General features: G+C 43.2%; 1 protein-coding gene across 4 annotated transcripts in view; it reads right to left on the bottom strand.

The window, feature by feature from the left end:
* Nucleotides 1–20862, bottom strand: part of LOC128848935 (beta-1,3-galactosyltransferase 5-like) — a 99163-nt gene that overhangs the window by 14310 nt on the left and 63991 nt on the right. For 2 of the 4 annotated variants that reach the window (XM_054049242.1, XM_054049233.1), the window contains exon 1: nt 9030–9265. The exons of 1 other annotated variant lie outside the window; for it this stretch is intronic. Coding sequence is in view for 1 of the 3 variants with exons in the window: in XM_054049233.1 (XP_053905208.1) it covers nt 9030–9068 (39 nt within the window). In the remaining 2 variants the exon portion in view is untranslated. Of the gene's footprint in view, nt 1–9029; nt 9266–15260; nt 15311–20862 lie in introns of those variants that run through there. One more of the 4 variants, XM_054049251.1, reaches the window with a different exon arrangement.

Below are 20862 nucleotides of genomic sequence, written 5' to 3'. Positions count from 1 at the left end.
ATATCTGGAGTAATGCCACTGAATTCAGTGGAGTTACTTTAGATTGGCACCGGTGTTAGTGAGATCAGAACATGGCCTAATGAGCCAGCTACATCGCCTTTGTGTGCTTTGGAAAACTTATTTCCCCCTCTCTGTAGTAAAAGATAAAAAACTAACAAGAGACTCAAAAGTCTTATGACACAAAAAGTAGAAGTCTGTTGTTAAATATCAAACAGAAGGGCAGGTCCTCATCTGATGTAAATCAGCGTTGCTCTGTTCACCCCAGTTTACACTAGCTGAGGATCTGAATTAAAATGAGGTTACTATTTACTACAGAAAGTGTCTGTCTACTTTTGTTTTTTTCTTAAATGGAAAAACTCAAAAAACTTTCATTGGGGCCAAGAGCTACCAGTTCTCCTCTATCCACTATCTATTGAATGGAGCCAAAATGTCAATACAAGGTTCATAACTGTGTTTTAATTTAGGGATAGAATTTCTGCAGAATTCTTCATCGTGCAGTTGCGCAGAATTCCCCCAGAAGTAACATGGATTAGATGCTTGTGTGAATAACAAATAATCCAGAAATACCTCAAAGAAGATTTTTTAACAATCAAGACTTTGGAAGGGCCTCATGGTATAAACCAACCTCTAACTAGTAGGAGCTAGGAAAAATCATTTGCTATGGGCAAATTATTCCATAACAACGTAGTGTCAGGTTCTTGCAATTTCCTCTGAAGCATCTGGTGCTGGAGACAGGATCCTGTACTAGACAGATCCTTGTCTAATCTGGCATGGCAATTTCTGTATTCCTACTGCCTAACCCAAAACCCACTGAAGTCAATAGGAGTTTTTCCATTTACTTCAATTGGCTTTGGATAAGACCCCTAGTGTATTCTTCATATTCACACTTGAAATTATCACGTCTCTTTCAAAATTCTATAGCACTTCATTACAACAGCTGAAAATAATAGGGAAGGATAGCTTAGTGGTTTGAGCATTGGCCTGCTAAACTAAAGGTTGTGAGTTCAATCCTTGAGGGGGCCACTTAGGGATCTGGGGCAAAATCAGTACTTGGTCCTGCTATTGAAGGCAGGGGGCTGGACTTGATGACCTTTCAAGGTCCCTTCCAGTTCTAGGAGATAGGATATCTCCATTTATTTATTTATAACTATATTAAACAGACATATGTAATATAGCAGAGTTTAGGACATACTGACCACTACGTATTCAAGAACCAGGGTCCTGCAAAGACTCCCATACTAATGTAAGATTCCCAAGAACTTGGTGGCTTTTGTAGCTTAAAGGTGACAGTACTGCACTGTCTCTTATGGTGATAGCTGCATTAAATGCTTTATGACGTAATATTGCTCTTAAAACAGCACTTGTCCCTTTTGAGGTTTGTGTTTACTATCTTTTGGTGAGTAGGATGTTAGCAATATCCATGTTCTCGTTACCTTATCATCTGAGATTGCATCACCATGTGCCATAAACTTAACACATTTCACATTGTATATAGTGGTACCACTCTCTCTCTTTTTAACTGACCTGTGTGCAGACAGTCAACTGCATTGGATTTCCATAACTAAGTATGTGGCAGATAGGATCAGCCTTTAGTGTATTGTGCTAATGTTCTGGAGTGTTTGCAATTCAAAACAAGCTTCCGAGTTGTTTCTTTACTTGCCATAACCCAGAGGACTAAAGTTAATGTGATTAGCTTTATACAAAGACTAAATAATTTGCTGTTAAACTTGCAGGGTCCAAGCACATAGGTAAACATAGGCATAGGCGCCAACTCCATAGGTGCTCTGGGGCTGGAGTAACCATGGGGAAAAAATAGTGGGTGCTCGGCACCCACCAGCAGCCCCACGGATCAGCACCTTTCCCGCCCTCCCAGCGCCTCTCACCCGCCAGCGCCCCTGCTGATCAGTTCCTCCCCCTCCCTCCCACACCACGGATCAGCTATTCAGCAGCGTGCGGGAGGCACTGGGGGGGGTGAGGAAGAGCAGGGGCAGGAAGAGGCGGGGTTGGGGCAGGAAGAGGCAGGGCGGGGATCGAGCAGCCCCCGGGAACAGAGGAAGTCGGCACCTATGAACATAGATATGACCAGGGAATAGAGTTTATATAGAGAGACACAGTAACGACTTGAGTCAAGTTAGTAATAATAGTTCTCTTTTTCTAGCTACATAGGGTCAAATTAAACACTTACATAAGTAGTCCCTTTGAAGTCAGTGGAACTACTCGTGTGTGTAAAGTTACACACAGGTAACTCTTTGAAGGATCAGGCCCTGACAGTAGCAAACAATGACATTTTATGCTTTGTGTGAGTTATTTTTTGTCTGCACTTAGTTGGATACAAAAATCAGTTTAGTAGGTTGCACATCTTCTGTGAGTCAGAAGAGCTGGATTCTATTCTTGGCTGTGCCACTGGCTTGTTCTGTGACACTGGGTAATTCACGTAACCATCCTGGGTATTAATTTCGCTATCTGTAAAATGCTTTGAGATTTTTTGATGAAAAGTACTATCTATGGGCCAAAGTTTATTTTTAATATTGAGAAATGAATGGCTAAAAAGTCCGCATTGGAAAAATATTTATTCCCTTTCCGTCTCACTTTTTGAAGATTAAGAAAACAAAACAAACTACTTATATAGGGCTCGATTCTGCTACTTTTATTCATACTGAATAGCACCTTCTGCTATCAGCAGTCTCATTGCAATCACTGGGACCGCTTGCAGAGTGAAGTACTACTACCATCATGAACATGGATCACAGGATTTGGCCTTCAATTAAATTCTATATTGTTTGGCAATTAGGCACTTTATTACAGAAACTGGCACACAACAAGTACAAAACCAACATGGATAAATCTAAATCTAAACAGCATAAATTCATCTTGCTTTTGTAACCTGAAGGTTTCTAGATTTTGCCCCTGACAGAATGGCAAGGGGACAGAACCCCAGGAGGAGGGACCAGGGTAGGACTGTTATAGGGGTAGGTGAAGGGAGGATTTTATTTCAGAGTAAGAACAAACCAAAAGCCTTGTTTCTTCTTCTGGTGTTTACTCTGTTTAGTGTCACACATGTTGGCTATCATACTGAAAGTACTTTTTTCAGTTGTGGTTTTGTTTTTCAAACAAAGGATAAAACTGTGTCATAAATGTTTATATGGCTGAAAATATATAAAAACCCACTATTTAAAACAAAGTTGAAATTACATAACAACGGCTGTGCTCTCCCTCTACCAGGCTGATCCATGTACACTGGATCTTACAGTAATCTGACTGCTATAAAGCAGGTTTTAGAATGGCCACATGACCCAACAGAATTTCTCCAGTCCAACTTCCTGGCCAAAGGAAGATTGCCTCCATTAATACATTTTCTTTTTCTTTTCTTTTTTTTTAACGTTTTTTATATTTTGGAAGATATCCCATAAGTAGTAATTATTGCTACATCACTGAGAAAATAGAAGCTTATACATAGGAAGAAATAAGATCAAAATGTCCTTAAGAATTAAAAAAAAAACTATTGACACTTGAGGGAAAATCATAGAGTCATAGAACTGGAAGGGACCTCGAGAGGTCATCTAGTCCAGTCCCCTGCACTCAAGGTATGACTAAGTATTATCTAGACCAGTGGTTCCCAAACTTGTTCCTGGCGGGCTGGGCCAGTTTGTTTACCTGCCGCATCTGCAGGTTCGGCCGATAGCGGCTCCCAGTGACCACGGTTCGCTGCTCCAGGCCAATGGGAACTGCTGGAAGTGACAGCCAGTATGATCCTCGGCCCACGCCGCTTCCAGCAGCTCCCATTGGCCTGGAGCAGCGAAACACGGCCACTGGGAGGTAAACAAACCAGCCTGGCCCGCCAGGGGCTTTCCCTGCACGAACGGCGGAAAAAATTTGGGAACCACTGACCTAGACCATCCCTGACAGGTGTTTGTCCAACCTGCTCTTAAAAATCCCCAATGATGGAGATTCCACAACCTCCCTAGGCAATTTATTCCAGTGATTAACCACTTTGACAGTTAGGAAGTTTTTCCTAATGTCCAACCAAAACCGCCCTGGCTGCAATTTTAGCCCATTGCTTCTTCTCCTATCCTCAGAGGTTAAGGAGAACAATTTTTCTTCCTCCTCCTTGTAACAACCTTTTATGCACTTGAAAACTGTTATCATGTCCCCTCTCAGTCTTCTCTTCTCCAGACTAAACAAACCCAATTGTTTCAATCTTTCCTCATAGGTCAGGTTTTCTAGACTTTTAATAATAACACATGCATCTGAAGAAGTGGGCATTCACCCACGAAAGCTCATGCTCCAATACGTCTGTTAGTCTATAAGGTGCCACAGGACTCTTTGCTGCTTAATCATTTTTGTTGCTCTTCTCTGGACTTTCTCCAATTTGTCCACATCTTTCCTGAAATGTGGCGCCCAGAACTGGAAACAATACTCCAGTTGAGGCCTAATCAGCGCGGAGTAGAGCGGAAGAATTACTTCTCATGTCTTGCTTACAATATTCCTGCTAATACATCCCAGAATGATGTCTGCTTTTTTTGCAACAGAGTTACACTGTTGACTCATATCTAGCTTGTGATCCATGACCCCCAGATCCCTTTCCGCAGTACTCCTTCCTAGGCAGTCATTTCCCATTTTGTATGTGTGCAACTGATTGTTCCTTCCTACGTGGAGTTCTTTGCATTTGTCCTTATTGAATTTCATCCTATTTACTTCAGACCATTTCTCCAGTTTGTCCAGATCATTTTGAATTTTAATCCTATCCTCCAAAACACTTGCAATCCCTCCAAGCTTGGTATCGTCCACAAACTTTATAAGTGTGCTCTATACTAATAATACTACCACGTAATATTTAAGTGGTAAAAAAAAAAAGTTAGAGCTCAGAAATATTTCCTCTTAAAAGTTACACACAGTCAAGCTGTATATTTATTTAAAAAAATGGAAATAACATTGTCCTTTCAGAAACTAAATTTACCCTGTTCAGGAAGGATGAAATCAGAGATAGCATGATTATCTAAACCAGTAGGTCTCAGCCTTTCCAGACTACTGTACCCCTTTCAAGATGTGGATTTGTCTTGTGTACCCCAAGTTCCACCTCACTTAAAAGTTACCTGCTTACAAAATCAGACATAAAATACAAAAGTGCCACAGTACACTACTACTGAAAAATTGCTTACTTGCTCATTTTTACCATATGATTATAAAATAAATTTCAACCCCCCAGATTGAGAAACGCTGATATAGTTTATAGAGCAGTATAAACAAGTCAATGTCTGTATGAAATTTTAGTTTGTACTGACTTCGGTAGGCTTTTTCTGTAGCCTATTGTAAAACTAGGCAAATATCTAGATAAGTTGATATACCCCCTGGAAGACCTCTGCGTACCCCTAGGGGTACATGTATCCCTGGCTGAGAGCCACTGATCTAAACCAATCAAATTAAAATCAACCCCATCATTACTATTTTTCTTGGTATGTTGATTTTAAAAAGTTATGGCATCTTCATACTAAACTATATATCTATTTGTTCTCAACAATAACACAAAGTTTAACAGACTTAAAAGTGGCAATTCTTCAACAACAAAACTTCAAAAACAGACTTCAATGGGAAACTGCAGAACTGGAATTAATCTGCAAATCTGACACCATCAAATTAGGCCTGAATAAAGACTGGGAGTGGCTGGGTCACTACAAAAAATAATTTTCCCTCTGTTGATACTCACACCTTCTTGTCAACTGTTCAGAACAGGTCACATCTACCATGATTGAACTGGCCTTGTTAGCACTACAGAAAGTAATTTTCCCTCTGTTGATATTCACCCCTTCCTGTCAACTGTTGGAAATGGGCCACATCTACCCTAATTGAATTGGCCTCGTTAGCACTGATCCCCCCACTTGATAAGGCAACTTCCATCTTTTCATGTGCTGTATATTTATACCTGCTTACTGTATTTTCCATGCCATGCATCTGATGAAGTGGGTTTTAGCCCGTGAAAGCTTATGCCCAAATAAATTTGTTAGTCTCTAAGGCGCCACAAGGACTCCTCGTTGTTTTTATTTAATGACAGTACATGTTGGGATTCAAAAAGTTAAAGCTTTATAACTGCTAAAACACAAACTGTCAACATCATATGTCAAAATGTTTGCCTTAAATCAAACTGTTAAGTTCTCAGGCAACATTTTTCTTTCTATGACTATCTGTAAAATTGATTATTATCAATAGAAATTGTTTTTCTTCGGTTTGTGTGTTTATGATGAAGTTGATGTTTAACAACATTTACCATTAAAAATCTAATCCTTCCAAGCCTATAAATAGTTACTTTTTCATCATGAAAAATTATTTATTGCATCCTCATTTACAAATGCTTACGGAAAGCTGTGCTGACATCTAGTATTGAATTTTTATAATTAGTCATTTGAGTGAAAGAGGAAAAACACAAACATGATATTTTTAAAAAAAGATGAGGGGCTTTCTCTTGTTACTTGGGAGTGATCTAAATGGATATAAAGAACAATGAAAAGAAAGGATACACAGAACTGATAGAGCTGCAAATATATATTTGAACAAAAGAGAACATATTAGCGATTGACATGTTACAGATATTGCTATCAAATTTCTGAGACTATCAGTAAGATTTAAGAACAACTCAATGAGTTTTCAATCATGTGCATTGTTTTTAAATCGGAACCTCTTTTGGAAGGTTTCTTTTCCCATTTTAGCCACTTTCAACGCCCATGTAAGATACGTCAACCCAGCACCCCTACCATTCTCTGCCCTTTCACTCCATGCCAATTCTTAGCTTGTTTGTTTTTTAGTATTTTGAGGGGTGTTGGTTTCTAATGTATAATTTTTTTAACTGTGTCTTTTAACTATCATATATATGTGTGAGAAGGGGAGTTTGGTGCTTTTTAAGGGTAATGAACCTGGAAGTTGTCCAGTCTATCCACAGAACTAGCATGGCGCAGACAGTGGCAATGCAGGCTTCCTTCACTCCTCCATTCATGTACCAAACCTCAACCTGGAGGGAACACTTCCAACTATTCATTATGGCTAAGTGGTGCCAGGCAAACTTTAACAAATACACTCACAAGGCGCGAATCTGAAAGATAAGACTTGTGGTGCTTACTAATGTAAGTAGCTCCATCAGCTTCAAGGTGACTGCTTATGTGCATAAGAGGCCCTGTGATTGTTTTCTTAACTGTTTTCATAGAAGTAGGGAGGAGGGGAAATGCCTTACTAGTTGGAAGCATATCCTCCAGGTGAGATTTCAGGCAAACTGAGGAAGCAGTGAGGGAACCTGCTTTGCCGTTGCCTCTTCTGTGGGTAGATAGGATAATTTCCAAGACCACTATGGCACCTTTCAAGAGCAACACATACGCACTCTTATCAGTTAGATTATTTATTTATCAACAGTTTAGGAATTCTCAATCAATATACGGTACTCACGCTGAATGTTAAATACTATGTGTATCTTCTTGCTTAATTTTATATAGAATTATAAATACTTTAAAAACAGCGAATGTAACAATTCTTAAAAATACTTGAACAGCTGCAGATATTCTGCGCTGTGTCAGGACCACATGCTGCATGCTTTGTTCATTCTCGCAAACTCACTGATTTGTGGGGTATGACTTATGGGAGCAAGGCAGTGCTTAATTTGTAATGGAAGAGCTGCTGGGGCTCAGGCAATTAGATGCTGGGGCTCAAGCAGTTTTTTTACTTTCATAACTGACGTGGCAACCCCAGAGGTGTCAGGGCCGTGAACTGCCAAGACTAGAGGTGCCTCGGCTCAGCTAGGGTTACCATTCGTCCGGATTTACCTGGACATGTCCTCCTTTTTGTGCTAAAAATAGCGTCCGGGGGGAATTTGTAAATCACTCAAAATGTCCGGGATTTCCCCCCTCCCCCGGCAGAGCAGAGCAGAGCGAGCGGCTGGGAGGGCTGCAGGAAAGTCACGGGCTGGACTCCGGAGCAGCTGTAGAGGAGCTCCTCCTCCCCCCCCCCCTCCCTCCCTGCATTCTGAGCCGGCAGCTCCTCCTCCCCTGCAGCCCAGTGCCCCGCTCCAGCAGCACTGTGCAGGGCCAGGGACCGGGTTGTGTGTTGTGCTGGGGAGCGCAGCCACGTGTCCGGCTCGCACAGAGCCCAACACCCTGTTCTGAGCAGCAGGGTAAGGGGGCCAGGGGGCAGGAGAAGGGGCAGGGAGGTTCTGGAGGGGGCAGTCAAGAAACGGGGGGGGTCGGGAGTTCGGGGGGGCTTTTTGGGGGGAGTGGAGAAAGTTTTGGGCAGTCAGGGTACAGGTAGGGGGTAGGGTCCTGGGGGGCAGTTGGGGGGTCTTAGGAGGGGGCAGTTAGGGGACAAGGAGCGGGGGGGTGGGGGGCTGGGAGTTCTGGGGGGGAACTGTCAGGGGGCAGGAGTGGGGAGAGGGATCGGAGCAGTCAGGGGACAGGGAGCAGAGGGGTTTAGATGGGTTGGGAGTTCTGGGGGGGACTGTCAGGGGGTGGGGAGTGGTTGGATGGGGCGTGGGAGTCCCAGGGGTCTGGGGGTGGGGGTGTGGATAAGGGTTGGGGCAGTCAGGGGACAAGAGGCAGGGAGGCTTAGATAGGGGGTGGAGTCCTGGGGGGCAGTTAGGGGCAGGGGTCCCAGGAGGGGGCAGTCAGGGGACAAGGAACGGGGGGAGGGTTGGGGGTTCTGGGGGGGCGGGAAGTGGGAGGGGCAGGGGCAGGGCTAGGGCGGGGCTCCTCCCGTCCTCTTTTTTGCTTGCTGAAATATGGTAACCCTAGCTCAGCCCCAGCAAGCCCTAACACAAATAAAACACTGGAGCAAGGCAAGCTGAATTCGGTCCTGTCCTGCTCTCACTGAAGCAAGTTTTCACTGACTTAAGCAGGAGCAAGATCAAATCTGTGTCCATTTATTTCATTCCCTGACAGAAGGGTTCTATATGCTAGAGTTAGTTACCCTCCCTTCCAAAAGTTGTCTACTATTTCAGTTTCTTTGGGAACCAAATAATGTGGATGCATATGAAATAAAAAGAATCCAGATACCCTTACCTCACGTTTCTGCAGAGCACCCTCCGCTTTTATAGCCATATTGTATGAAAGCTGTAGTGGGCTAAAATCTCTATCACAAGAAGCAGATTAGGTCTTTTACGTCTTCACTGGTGAGTGATCCTGGTGGAAATGAGCCCAAACAAGATGAGAAATGATAATCTCCTTTAGAAGTGGGAGTGGGAGAAAATATTAATGCAGCAATGGAACCCTGATCTCTGTGTGGGGGAGTGTTTCTCTCCCTTCTGCTATCTCATTCCCTCTCTCTGGTAGGTAACAGACTAACAGTACCTCTGCAGTGTGATTGGCAGGAAAAGGAAAGTTAGGAACTGTCTACAAATGTTCTTATTTTGTACTTGGAGGAGGGGGAAAAAATACCCGTACATACACCTTAAATCACAACCATGAAGATAAATCCTAGCAGATCTAAGAAAATTGTGTTCTAACAGAACTAGCCCTTTGTTGAGGAGCATTGAGAAAGCCCAGGCTCTCCTCTCATAATGGAAAGTGACATTGCCTTGAGTCTCACAGCGGGGAAGAAATCACCCACTGCCAAAGAATCTTGAAGCATTCCCCAAGTTACTGACAAATCACAACACACTGAAAGGGGGTAATGGGGCACATACCGATGCTCCCATAAGATTATCACTGACATAACTTGGCCCACACCCTTTCCTGATCTCTGTTTCCCCTTCTTTTCCTCCTATACATTCCTCGCTTGATAATTGTTTTTATTTCTTTAGCAATTTATTATTTCCATTCTATTATTTCAGGCCCTGATTCAGGAAAGCAGTCCTGCTCAGGAGAGCTCTGAAACATAGGCTCAATTAAGCATGTGCGTAAGTGCTGTCCTGAACAGAAATGGATTTAAGCTTGTGCTGACATGCTGTCCTGAGTTGGGGGCCTACTTGCTAGAGCTATGTACATTGATATGAATTTTTACCTGTGGTGGGCTTTTTTTCTACTATTGACAATCTGAGATGTTTAGAGGCCTTCAGTTATTGCATATGGGGTATTTTATTCTGTTTTTTACTTTGCATATGCTTCTACCTTGTCAATGATGTATCCACAAATAATTACTGATTTAGTATTGTCTAGATTTCTGCAAAACATGTTTTAGGAAAGAAAATGTACTATAGGCAGCAATCCTCTCAAAGAGAGCCTTAAATCCTTGAAGTTATTCACATACTTAAGGGCTTTCCTGAATGAGAGCACAGGCCCCATTCCTGCAAGGTACAGCAGGCAAGTGAATGAGTGCACCTGAGTCGAACTTCACTGGGATTCTGTGTGGGTGCAGCAGTCCCCCACCTGCTAGACATTGCAGGATCAAGGCCATGCCTGGGGTATTTGATTCGTTCACACACAGGAGTTCATTTCCTCTCTAACTCAATCCTTGGGGAATAGATTCTGCATTTCTTCCACAGAATAAGGGTCAGGGTTGCAGTATCTGGCCCTTCCTCTATATGTATTTCTTCCATAAGTGTCTTCCCCTCAGCCTCCCTCCCCCCCCAATATCTGTTCTAAAAAAGTTCACACAAAACCCCCACCAATCCACAGTTTCTCCTAAACAGAAGAAATTTGCTCAACTGCCCTTGAATCATTTCCCAGAGTGCCTTGCATACTCATTTCAGAAAATAAAAAGTTTAAATGAGTTTCTAGGACCCAACCCCACACTTCTTCTTTTTTTGGCAAAGTTAACCCTCGAAGTGCAGTTGACAGGACAAGATTTCAGTGCTATTTACTTAAAGAAAATCAAATGTTTTTGTTTACAGTCCCCACCACAGCGATTTGCAAGCCCAGCCTTTGGGCCTCTATAGCCCATGGCAATGGGGACCACCATGTTCAGATGGTCATCTGGACCAATTAATTTTTGTAAGTGGAGCATTTGGTGTGCCAGGGCTGATGTGAACTGCCTCCAGACTGCTGGCTGCCTGCCTGGCTTGTACAGTTCATGAGCTGCCTATGTGGCCCTTAGGCCCTGCAAAACCGCATGTATGTGATTAACTTTAAGCATGTAAATGAACTCAATGAGGGCATTAAGTTCAATAGGACTACTGACACACTTAAAATGAGGCATATGCATAAGTCTCAGCAGGGTCAGGGCCTTAGTCATAAAAGGCCTGGCCCTGTCAAGTGCAAGAACTCCTGTGAGGCAATGAGTGCCCTCAACTCCCATTGAAGGGATGAATGAACTCCTCTAGAATGTACAGCGACTCTACGATATTCTACAGAGGGGTTTCACATAAAAGCACTTGCACCTTTTAGATATTATTCGGTAATCCCTTTAAATCAGCCTCCAAATTTTGATAGTGCAGGTCATGATTTTTCCCAGGATTAAATACTGGTAGACTCTGCAGTATCTTATCCACTGATAATAGGAAAACAGTACTGCTAAAGCTGCACCATCTGGTAGCCTCTAATAATGAGCCAAGTATAAATAAGTGCTGTATCACCCATATAGTTGCATATGTCACAGTTCGAGGGACGCTGCAGCTGTATTCCCCCACCATGGTCCACCAACAGCACCGTCTTTAGGCTTCTGGCTCCCAGCCATCACTCCCTCCTGACCGGGGATTTGAAGTCTGCATAGCTCCCTGCCATACACTGTGATAGTGTCAGCAAGCCAGTCTGCCTGAACAGGCCAGCACCTGTGCTTTGCTTTATAACCAGTGTATTGCCCAGAGTTATAAGTTACCACACAGCTCCTTCTAAGCAACCACATTTATTCTTCAGGTAAAAGCATTATAGAGAAAACATATAAAAACAATAAAAGTTCCTAAACGCATGCTAAAAAGCTCACTAGAGATCATCCCCCCCAACTTCAGTCTAGGGCAGTGGTAGGTTTTAATCCTTCAAAACCCACAGCTTGGTTTCTCCTGTGGTTACAAGTTCATAACCATCTGAGAGCTAGTCTACACTGGCAACGCTAAAGCGCTGCCACGGCAGCACTGCCATGGCAGTGCTTTAACATGCCTTGTGTGGTCGCGGCGCAGCGCTGGGAGAGCTAACCACCTCAACGAGGGGTGTAGCTGGGGCACTGATTACACTGGCGCTTTACGGCGCTGCAACTTGCTGTGCTCAGGGGTATGGTTTTTTTATACAGCTGGGGCCTTTGATCTTGGCCTTCTGTAACAGCTAATTGGCAGACAATGACCCTCTCCTCAGGGCACAGCTTTGAAAGGCTGGGTTTTTGCATAACTGGAGTTGGGGAATTTGCATTAACTTCTCCCAATGGATTCCGCAGGAAATCCACTTAACACTGTGGAGGAAAGGACCCCTCCCCCAATTTATTGGGCCTCTGTTTGCTGGCCTGGGCCTGCTTTATAGCTAACAAACCTAAAACCTGAACCAAACTAAGATAGTGTTCCATGACTATGTTAGTTTGGGGGAGAGAGGGGCGTAGTGAAAAAAAACCCCAAAAGCAGGAACTATTTGCAATATGCTGGCATGAAGCTTTGTAACGGTAATCTATAGGCAAAAAAAAAAAACATGTGCAACTGTAACCCATGCCCTCCCTTATACCAGTTGTGTAACTACCCCTTGAGATCATTGTGCCCCATGACAAGCATGATGTAATGGTACCCCATAAAAGGTATGGTTGCTAAACACTGGAAAGTACCAGTAGAAACCCTAACCCATAAAAATGGCCAGAAGAGGGACCGTTATGACCAGCTGTTTTAACCTCATGCCTAACTCAGGCCAAAGAATTTCACCTAGTGATTCCTGCATCAACTCAGGAACTTGTAGTTAACATGGAACATACATTTTAGAGAGACAGCCACTCTTTATTTAAATAGTGCTGGTTGGGAATTTTCCGATGAACCAGTTTTTCATCAGAAAATGCCAATTCAATGAAACTGAAATATTTTGTAGAAACATTTTGGTTTCAATGAACTTTCACTAGTTTCCTGCCAGCTTCCATGGTGAGCTGCTCTGGAGCCAGGCTTCTACTGTCAGCAGCCCAAATTCAAGCTGGGGCTCTCAGGTCTTCTACGCCCCCTGCTCCATGGCAGGGAGCCCAGCAGCCTGGAAAGCATGGGGAGCTCTGGATCACGCAGCCTGGGGAGTCCCCCAGGAGTCAGGACAGCCAGCTGCTCCATTTCATTTAGAAAAAAATCAAACCAAAACTGTTTGATTTGTCTAAAACAACAAAATTCATAATTTCCATCCTGTGGCAAATGTAGAAATTTCTAGTTTTCTAAAGTGTTGGACTTTCTCATGGAAAGGAATTTCCAAGTTTCAACCAGCTCTTGATTTAAAGACCGCAAATGACAGAGGATCCACCCCATTCCTTGATAAGCTGTTTCAGTGGTTAACATTTGTGCCATATTTTCAGTGTGAATTTATATAGCTTCAACTTCCAGCCTTAGATCTTGTTATGCCTTTGCCCGCTGGATTAAAGAGCCTCCCGGAATCAGAAATCTTCTCCCTGTTTAGGCATTTATAGACCATGATCCAGGAGCTGCTGAAGGTCCCTAAAAATGGGGAGGCCAACGGTGCCCGAACTGTGGCCCCACCCTTTGTGCTGCCCCTCCCCCTTGGGGCCCTGCTCCTGCACCTCCCCTTCTCTCTGAGGCCCCACCCTCACGCCACCCATTCCCGTGAGCCCCCGCCTTCGCACCATTCCTTATTCTGAGGCCCCACTCCTGCACCACTTCTTCCCCCAAAAAAATTTCAGATGGAGGTCATACCCCCTTTAGAAATTCAACCTTTGGTTCACGGACCCCTACCACAGAAGTCTTAGACTGAAAACTGACTGAACAGAATTCATCTATAAACTACACAGCAATGAAACAGCCTCCCAGCCTGAGCCCCATGAGCCCAAGTCAGCTGGCATTGTCTAGCTGCGGGTTTTTCTTTGCTGTGTAGACATACCCTAGGAAACCCCAGGAGGATTTTAACAAAGGATCAATTGATAATAGCTAGCTAACAATTTGCAATATTTAGTTATGAGTCACATCCCAGTCCTCTTTGACAACTGGACCTGTCTATCATATATGCATTAAATCTTCTCTTTCCTCACAATTTGGGTCAACATTTATCCCCATTCAATCTATATACTGTATATATTTTTAACCTGACTGCTGTGAAATACCATTGAAATATTATCTTAAAGACATTTTCTTTTATCATACCACCGAGTCCTCTTTTCCAGATCAAAGCCCATTCCTCTGGGGTAATTCATGTATTAAAATTTCCCCACCATGTCATATATGGACATTTCTTTTTTAGGAAAGTTGTCTGCAAAGATTAAGATATTAGTTATAATTTTGTGTTTCCTAGTTGACCAGAAGCCATCATTTCTATTAAATTAGTTTCTGTATAAAAATTTTCTAGGTGGCTAAGTAATATAATACCTAAGGTACTGGTACCATGGGAGACTGGGTCAACTGATTATTATTATTATTTTATTTATTTCTGGTTGTTCATTTACTGAAAGCTCGATTTTTTGACAAAAAATGGACATTTACTGAAAAAATTAAAAAAGACAGTGTCTGTCCAAACAAATATTTTGACTGACAATTTTTGACCGGCTCTATTTATAAGTTATTGACAACTTTTTACCAGCCTTAACTTCACTTTAATTTATACTGTTTTCCAGAAGAAAGAGCCAGTGGTCAGCTATGGAGAGTGAAGTTCTTAAGGGCAGCCGCTGGGATTCTGTGCCTCTCCATATAGAGGAAGCAGCCCCTTTGCTCCCCAAAACTGAAGTTGTGACAGGCGCTTGTACAGGTCAAGCAAATGCGGGAAGGCTCCCTATGCATTCCCACCCTTCCTCCCACACCACACTGGAGCTCTGAGCTAGGTAAGTGTGTTGCTGTTAGCACAATAGAACAAAGTACTGTATTAAAAAGAGTCCCTCCTCCTTGTAATTCTCTTGCCTTTGAGCATGTAAGCACCTGCTTTTAGCTTTCAAATGGAGCTCAGTAAATGGAGTTCCAGTTTAGAAAAATAAGGCAATTTAATTTTTGTTTTGAAAACATACTTCTCAGTTAAGAAATGTTAAGAAAATACCGCATAACACATGCACAACAAATTATTGTTGCTTCATTTATACAGCAGCCTCCTCGGAGCCAATTCAGCAAAGTAGACAAACATTTTGATTCATAGCTACATCTAACAGGAACCTTCAGGTATAGTCAGATATTAAAATAAACTCTTTTGTTATATGAACTACTTTATGCTAATGTAAATCCCCAGAGTTTGAGAGTAATTAAGTATGTCAAGACTCACATTTTCCCCTCAGGTCTTCAGGCTCAAGATGTGCCCGTGCTAATATTGCAATCAGCCTCCTTTCTGTGCCCACTTGAATATAGAAAAGCCTTTGGTGCACTGATTAAAATCCCAGGACTGAGGCCTCTTGGACTGTGAGAACCACTTCAAGTATGTCAATGCAGTAACCATGGTAACCAAGCTACTCATGCATACTTGGTGTATATGAAGTCATGGCATAACGGTACGGGAAAAATTAAAATAAAATGGTTACAATCAAAATTATATTGCAGTTTAACTCTGCAGAATGACTGTCTTTAAGAAATGAAGAAATACAAATCAGGAGTAAACTTTTACTATTCAACAATCAGACATTTAAACAGTTATGTAGTCTCTCTAGTTCAGCTTGTCATAGGTTTTCATTTAAAGCATGATTTTGAACCCCTGTAACAGGGGTGGCCAAATGTACTGACTCTCCAAGCCACATACAGTAATCTTAAGAAGTTTGAGAGCCGGGCATGCCTGCAGGGGCTCAGGGCTTCTGCCCCTCGTGTGAGGCTCTAGTTGGGGCTCAGGACTTCTACCCCACATGAGAGGCACCAGCCAGGGCTCAGGGCTTCTGCCCCATGTGGGAGGTGCCAGCCGGGGCTTGGGGCTTCTGCCCTGCAGGGTTTGCCTGCCCCGCTCCTGCTGAAGCCCCAAGCCCCGGCAGGCACTCTCTGTGGGACTGAAGCACTGAGACCCCCCTCCCCATAGGTACTGGAAGTAGGGTTACCATACGTCCAGATTTCCCCAGACATGTCCGGCTTTTTGGTGCTCAAATCCCCATCCGGGGGGAATTTCCAAAGAGCCGGACATGTCCGGGGAAATAGGGAGGCATAAGCCAGGGTCCGCCCAGCACGATCCACCGGGTCCGCAGCGCAGCCCAGCCGCCCCAGCTACAATGTTCAGGCGGGGAATAGGGGGGGCTCGGGCTTCCCTCGTGGGCGGGGACCCCCTGGGCACTGGGGAACCCTTCCTGTGGTCCCGTTGCCCCGCGCAGCTCGGAACCCGGCGCCACGGGAGCTGTTTCCGGTGGGGACAGACAGGCCGGGGAACGTGCTCGGCGGCGGGAAGGAAGCTACGGCCGGGGCTGCAGAGACTGGCGCCGCCGAGCGTCTGAAGCCCCCAGCAGGCAGAGGCTGCTGGGGGAGCGGGGGAGCAGGGCAGGCGGGGGCATAGAGGCTGCAGGGGTGGGGGGTGGAGGGGCAGAGCAGGCAGGGGGCGCAGAGGCTGCAGGGGGGTGCAGGGGCAGAGTAGGCAGGGGGCGCAGAGGCTGCAGGGCAAGTGGGGAGCAGGAGTCACAGAGGCTGCAGGGACGGGGGGGCTGCAGGGTGAGTGGGGAGCAGGGAAGCACTTAGCAACCCCCAACCAAGATCAGAGCGGGAAGGAGGAGGGGGAATGCAGGGTGCTCAGAGGAGGGGGCAGAGTTGAGGCAGGGACTTTGGGGAAGGGGCGGAGCTGGGGCGGAGTTGGGGCGGGGCCGGGAGTGGGGAAGGGGCAGAGTTGGGGCAGGGCCAGGGCCCCCATGGAGTGTCCTCTTTTTTCAGTGTTGAAATATGGTAACCCTAACTGGAAGTAGGAGTTCTGGGGGTTCTGCCACACCCCTTGGCTTGAAGTAGTTTCCATTACATACGTTTACAGTTTGGTTCAATAGCTCTCAGCACCCCTACTATAAACATGGTTCCAGTGGCCCTGTCCCTCCCCGCTGGGCAGAAGCCCCTAGCCCCACCACCGCACTGCAGGGCAGAAGCTCTGAGCTCTCCCCTCCCAACCCCTCCCCCCAGTCTGGTAGGCGCAGAATTGGGGGGGCAGAGGGAGCTCTGGGAACCACACTTTAACTGTAAAAGAGCCACATGTGGCTCGCAAGCTGCAGTTTGGCCACCCCTGTCCTAGAATTTCAGCAAAGGGAAACCAATTTCCCTGAAATTTCATGCATATACTTCTACAGAACCTGAAGAGACATGTTCAGGAAAGTTTGAAGTTAATGAAACAAGACATAATATTAATTATTACAATAGATATAAGAGATTAAAGAAAAAGATGATTCACTTTTCAGAAGTTTCCTAAGCTTTTTTGCTACTTGATATTTCAAAAACATCTTGGCCTGGCAACTCTAGATTTGTTTTATTCTATTTACTTTAGTATGGATTAACTAGTTTTTGAAAGGGGATGTGATTTTAGGAGCAATTTGTTTCTTAAAAAAAAGTCTGAGAAGTTACAGAGTTACTAGAGAAACTTGGACTGTGGCTTCTTAAAAAGCTGAGGACCAGATTATGCTCTGAGTCACAATGATGTAACTCCAGAAAAACTCCATTGAAGCGAATGAGGCCAAGTTTTCCCCTCAGACACAGATACACACAACTCATTCTGGATTCTCTGGAAGCTGTATGTATGTATTGGGGAGGGATAGCTCAGTGGCTTGAGTGTTGGCCTGCTAAACCCAGGGTTGTGAATTCAATCCTTGAGGGGGCCACTTAGGGATCTGGGGCAAAATCAGTACTTGGTCCTACTAGTGAAGGAAGGGGGCTGGACTTGATGACCTTTCAAGGTCCCTTCCAGCTCTAGGAGATAGGCTATCTCCATTATTTTATTTTATGTATTTGAAGGGACAATTTAACCCAGGATTTCAATAGTCTGACTGAAAGCAGAATTTGACCCTGTATTTGTGCTTCCTGGTTAATATATCTGGGATTTAAAATTAAACAATCACCATATGAAGGCTCCATGCCATCACAATACTTCTTCTGAGGTTTTAAGCCTCACAGGAAGTTTGTAAATGCTACATTAGTCCTGGACCTTCCAAAGGCTTCCTCTCCCTCTACTTGGTAGTTATTAAATGTTTAAAAACTGGGAATTGTAAATTAAGGACAAAGGCCCAGCGATTCACAGATCACTTAACTCTCATTGATATAAATGAGAGTTATGTACCTAAATACCTTTGAGGATGGAGTCAGGCACCCGAATACCTTTTGGGAATCTGGGCCTAAATTTTCCAAAATACCAAACATTTGAAAGTTTGGAAATTTACAGGTAACATAGTGCAAATAACCTTAACTCTACCTTGTCTTCATATCTCTGACTGCTCTACATCTGTGTGGGACACACTGACAGCTGCACATCATAACTTTTTCTACTGTATTTTCAGTATTTTCCCTGTAATGTTTCATACTAAGCAGACTAATATGAAGAGACTACATAAGAGCCATGTATCAAACTAGACTATCCTTGATCCTTGCTTTATAAGCCAGCAATACCAGCATCATGTGAGAAACAAAACAACACCAATCCTACATTCCTGTTATAGTAAAGAGACAACAATATTTTCATATCTTGCCTACTATGTACAACGTCACTGTAATAAAACACATAACCAAGGCAAATTAATAAAGAATATGTTTAACCCACACCCATTCACCCACCTTCTTTCTGGAAACTACAATGACAACTATAATTATCTCAAACACTCTCTTGATATGAGGCTGAGATCCAAACATCTGAAAACAACCCTCCTTCCTGCCCCCCATCATTGATCAAATAAGGCCTGTAAATCATAGAAAACCTATTCTCCAAAATAAACGATTACCTGTTGCATGTAGACGATAAAGGATCTAGGACAATTACAACTGGTGAAAAAATCCAATATTATTTCAGTGAAAAATTTTGAACAAAACAATTTCATTCTAAATTTTTCACTGAACATTTCTATTTTTTCATTTAAAAATCATAATGAAAAGTTGTTGGTTTGAATTCACACCTTTGTTTAATTTTGTTTTTTTTGAAAACCAAAAAGTAATAAAAATGTCAGTTCAAAAGAAAATTATTACTATTTTAATTTTTTGTCAAAAATTTCATTTTCTATAAAATATTTTGATTTTGACAAAGTTGCTGTTTTTTCTTATAAAAAAAAATGTGGCCTGAAAATTTCAACCAGCTCTAATGAAAAAAAAATTGAAAAGTAATTGTGATAATTATCAGATATTTTTCAATGTCATGGAATGATGCACGGTATCACAACATGGGGACAGCCTTTGTGGAATCTTAACTCTGAATTTCCACACCTGTGTAGTTTACTAAAACTTTAGTTCAGATTCATCCTGTGTTAAAGGAGTTATTGCACAGATTAATTTGGCCCACTACCTTTAACTGAACATTTTCAGGCCCTCATATTACATATTTTTATAATTACGTCACACTCATAAGGTTTTTCTGATGTAACTTATCTGTCTTCATAAGCTTAAGCTTCTTGCCTGGCAATTATAATAAAATGTTGCAAAGAAATAAAAGTGAGTAGTTCTGGGTGTTAGAAGTAGGGTAGAGCAAAAAGAGCCTTCACCATTCATACCACCAGCCCTGGATAAAATAGTATTGCATTAGGCACTAGTACTGATGACTGTTGATTGGAAAAATCAATTTCTTCATGGTGGGTGTGACGTTATTGACATAATCTGGACCATATAGATCATTGTTGCAACCAAGGTCCTGTAGTGGCACCAAATCCGGTATAAAGGGGGTCAAATAAGGTGTCTAAGACAAGGTTATGATTTGCTGGTTATGATTATGCTATCTGTATGCATATATCATTTTTGTATTTAAAGTTATAAGTATTGGCTCTATACTGTCTGTATTTCAAAATTATGCTGTGCTTCTGGGTAACATCCCAGACAAATTGGTGTTAGCTCTGCCTAGCCTGCTTGATGGCCTATTACAATTGACCCATTGAGAGAAGGCAGATACGCCTTGTAACTCAGCAAAGTATGCAGGGACTTGCCCATGTGACTTCAGATTCCATTTTGCTGTAATTTTCCACAGTAAGAACAAAGAGGTGTTCTTACACCTGGAAAAGACTATAAAAGGCTGATGCCTCATCTCAATCTTGTCTTCAGTCCTGCTTCTTACCTCTGGAGGGACTTTGCTACAAATGGAAGCTCTACACAAAGGACTGATGACCCATCCCAGCTGGGGATGTACTCCAGAGACTTGATTTAAACCTGCAGCTTATTCCATCATTGCTACAAGCCTGAACCAAGAACTTTGCCATTACTGTATGTAATTGATTCCATTTAACCAATTTTATCTCTAATCTGTATCTTTTTCCTTTTATGAATAAACCTTTAGATTTTAGATTCTAAAGGATAGGCAACAGAGTGATTTGTGGGTAAGATCTGATTTGTATATTGGCCTGGGTCTGGGGCTTGGCCTTTGGGGATCGAGAGAACCTTTTTTCTTTTACTAGGGCATTAGTTTTCATAACCATTTGTCCCCATAACGAGTGGCACTGGTGGTTATACTGGGAAACTGGAGTGTCTAAGGGTATATCTACACTAGGAAATTAGGTCAAATTTATAGAAGTCCATCTTTAGAAAGTGATTTTATACAGTCGATCGTGTATGTCCCCACTAAGCGCAGTAGGTCGGCGGAGTGTGTCCTCAATACTGTGGCTAGCATCGACTCACAGAGTTGTGCACTGTGGGTAGCTAACCCACAGTTCCCGCAGTCTCGGCCGCCCATTGGAATTCTGGGTTAAGCTCCCAGTGCCTGATGGGGGGAAAAACATTGTTGCGGTTGGTTTTGGGTACATGTC

The sequence above is a fragment of the Malaclemys terrapin genome, chromosome 1, assembly GCF_027887155.1.
Source record: "Malaclemys terrapin pileata isolate rMalTer1 chromosome 1, rMalTer1.hap1, whole genome shotgun sequence".
In the NCBI taxonomy this organism is placed as follows: Eukaryota; Metazoa; Chordata; order Testudines; family Emydidae; genus Malaclemys; species Malaclemys terrapin.
Note: the sequence above shows the minus strand (reverse complement) of the source record. Positions and strands in the feature narration are given on the sequence as shown.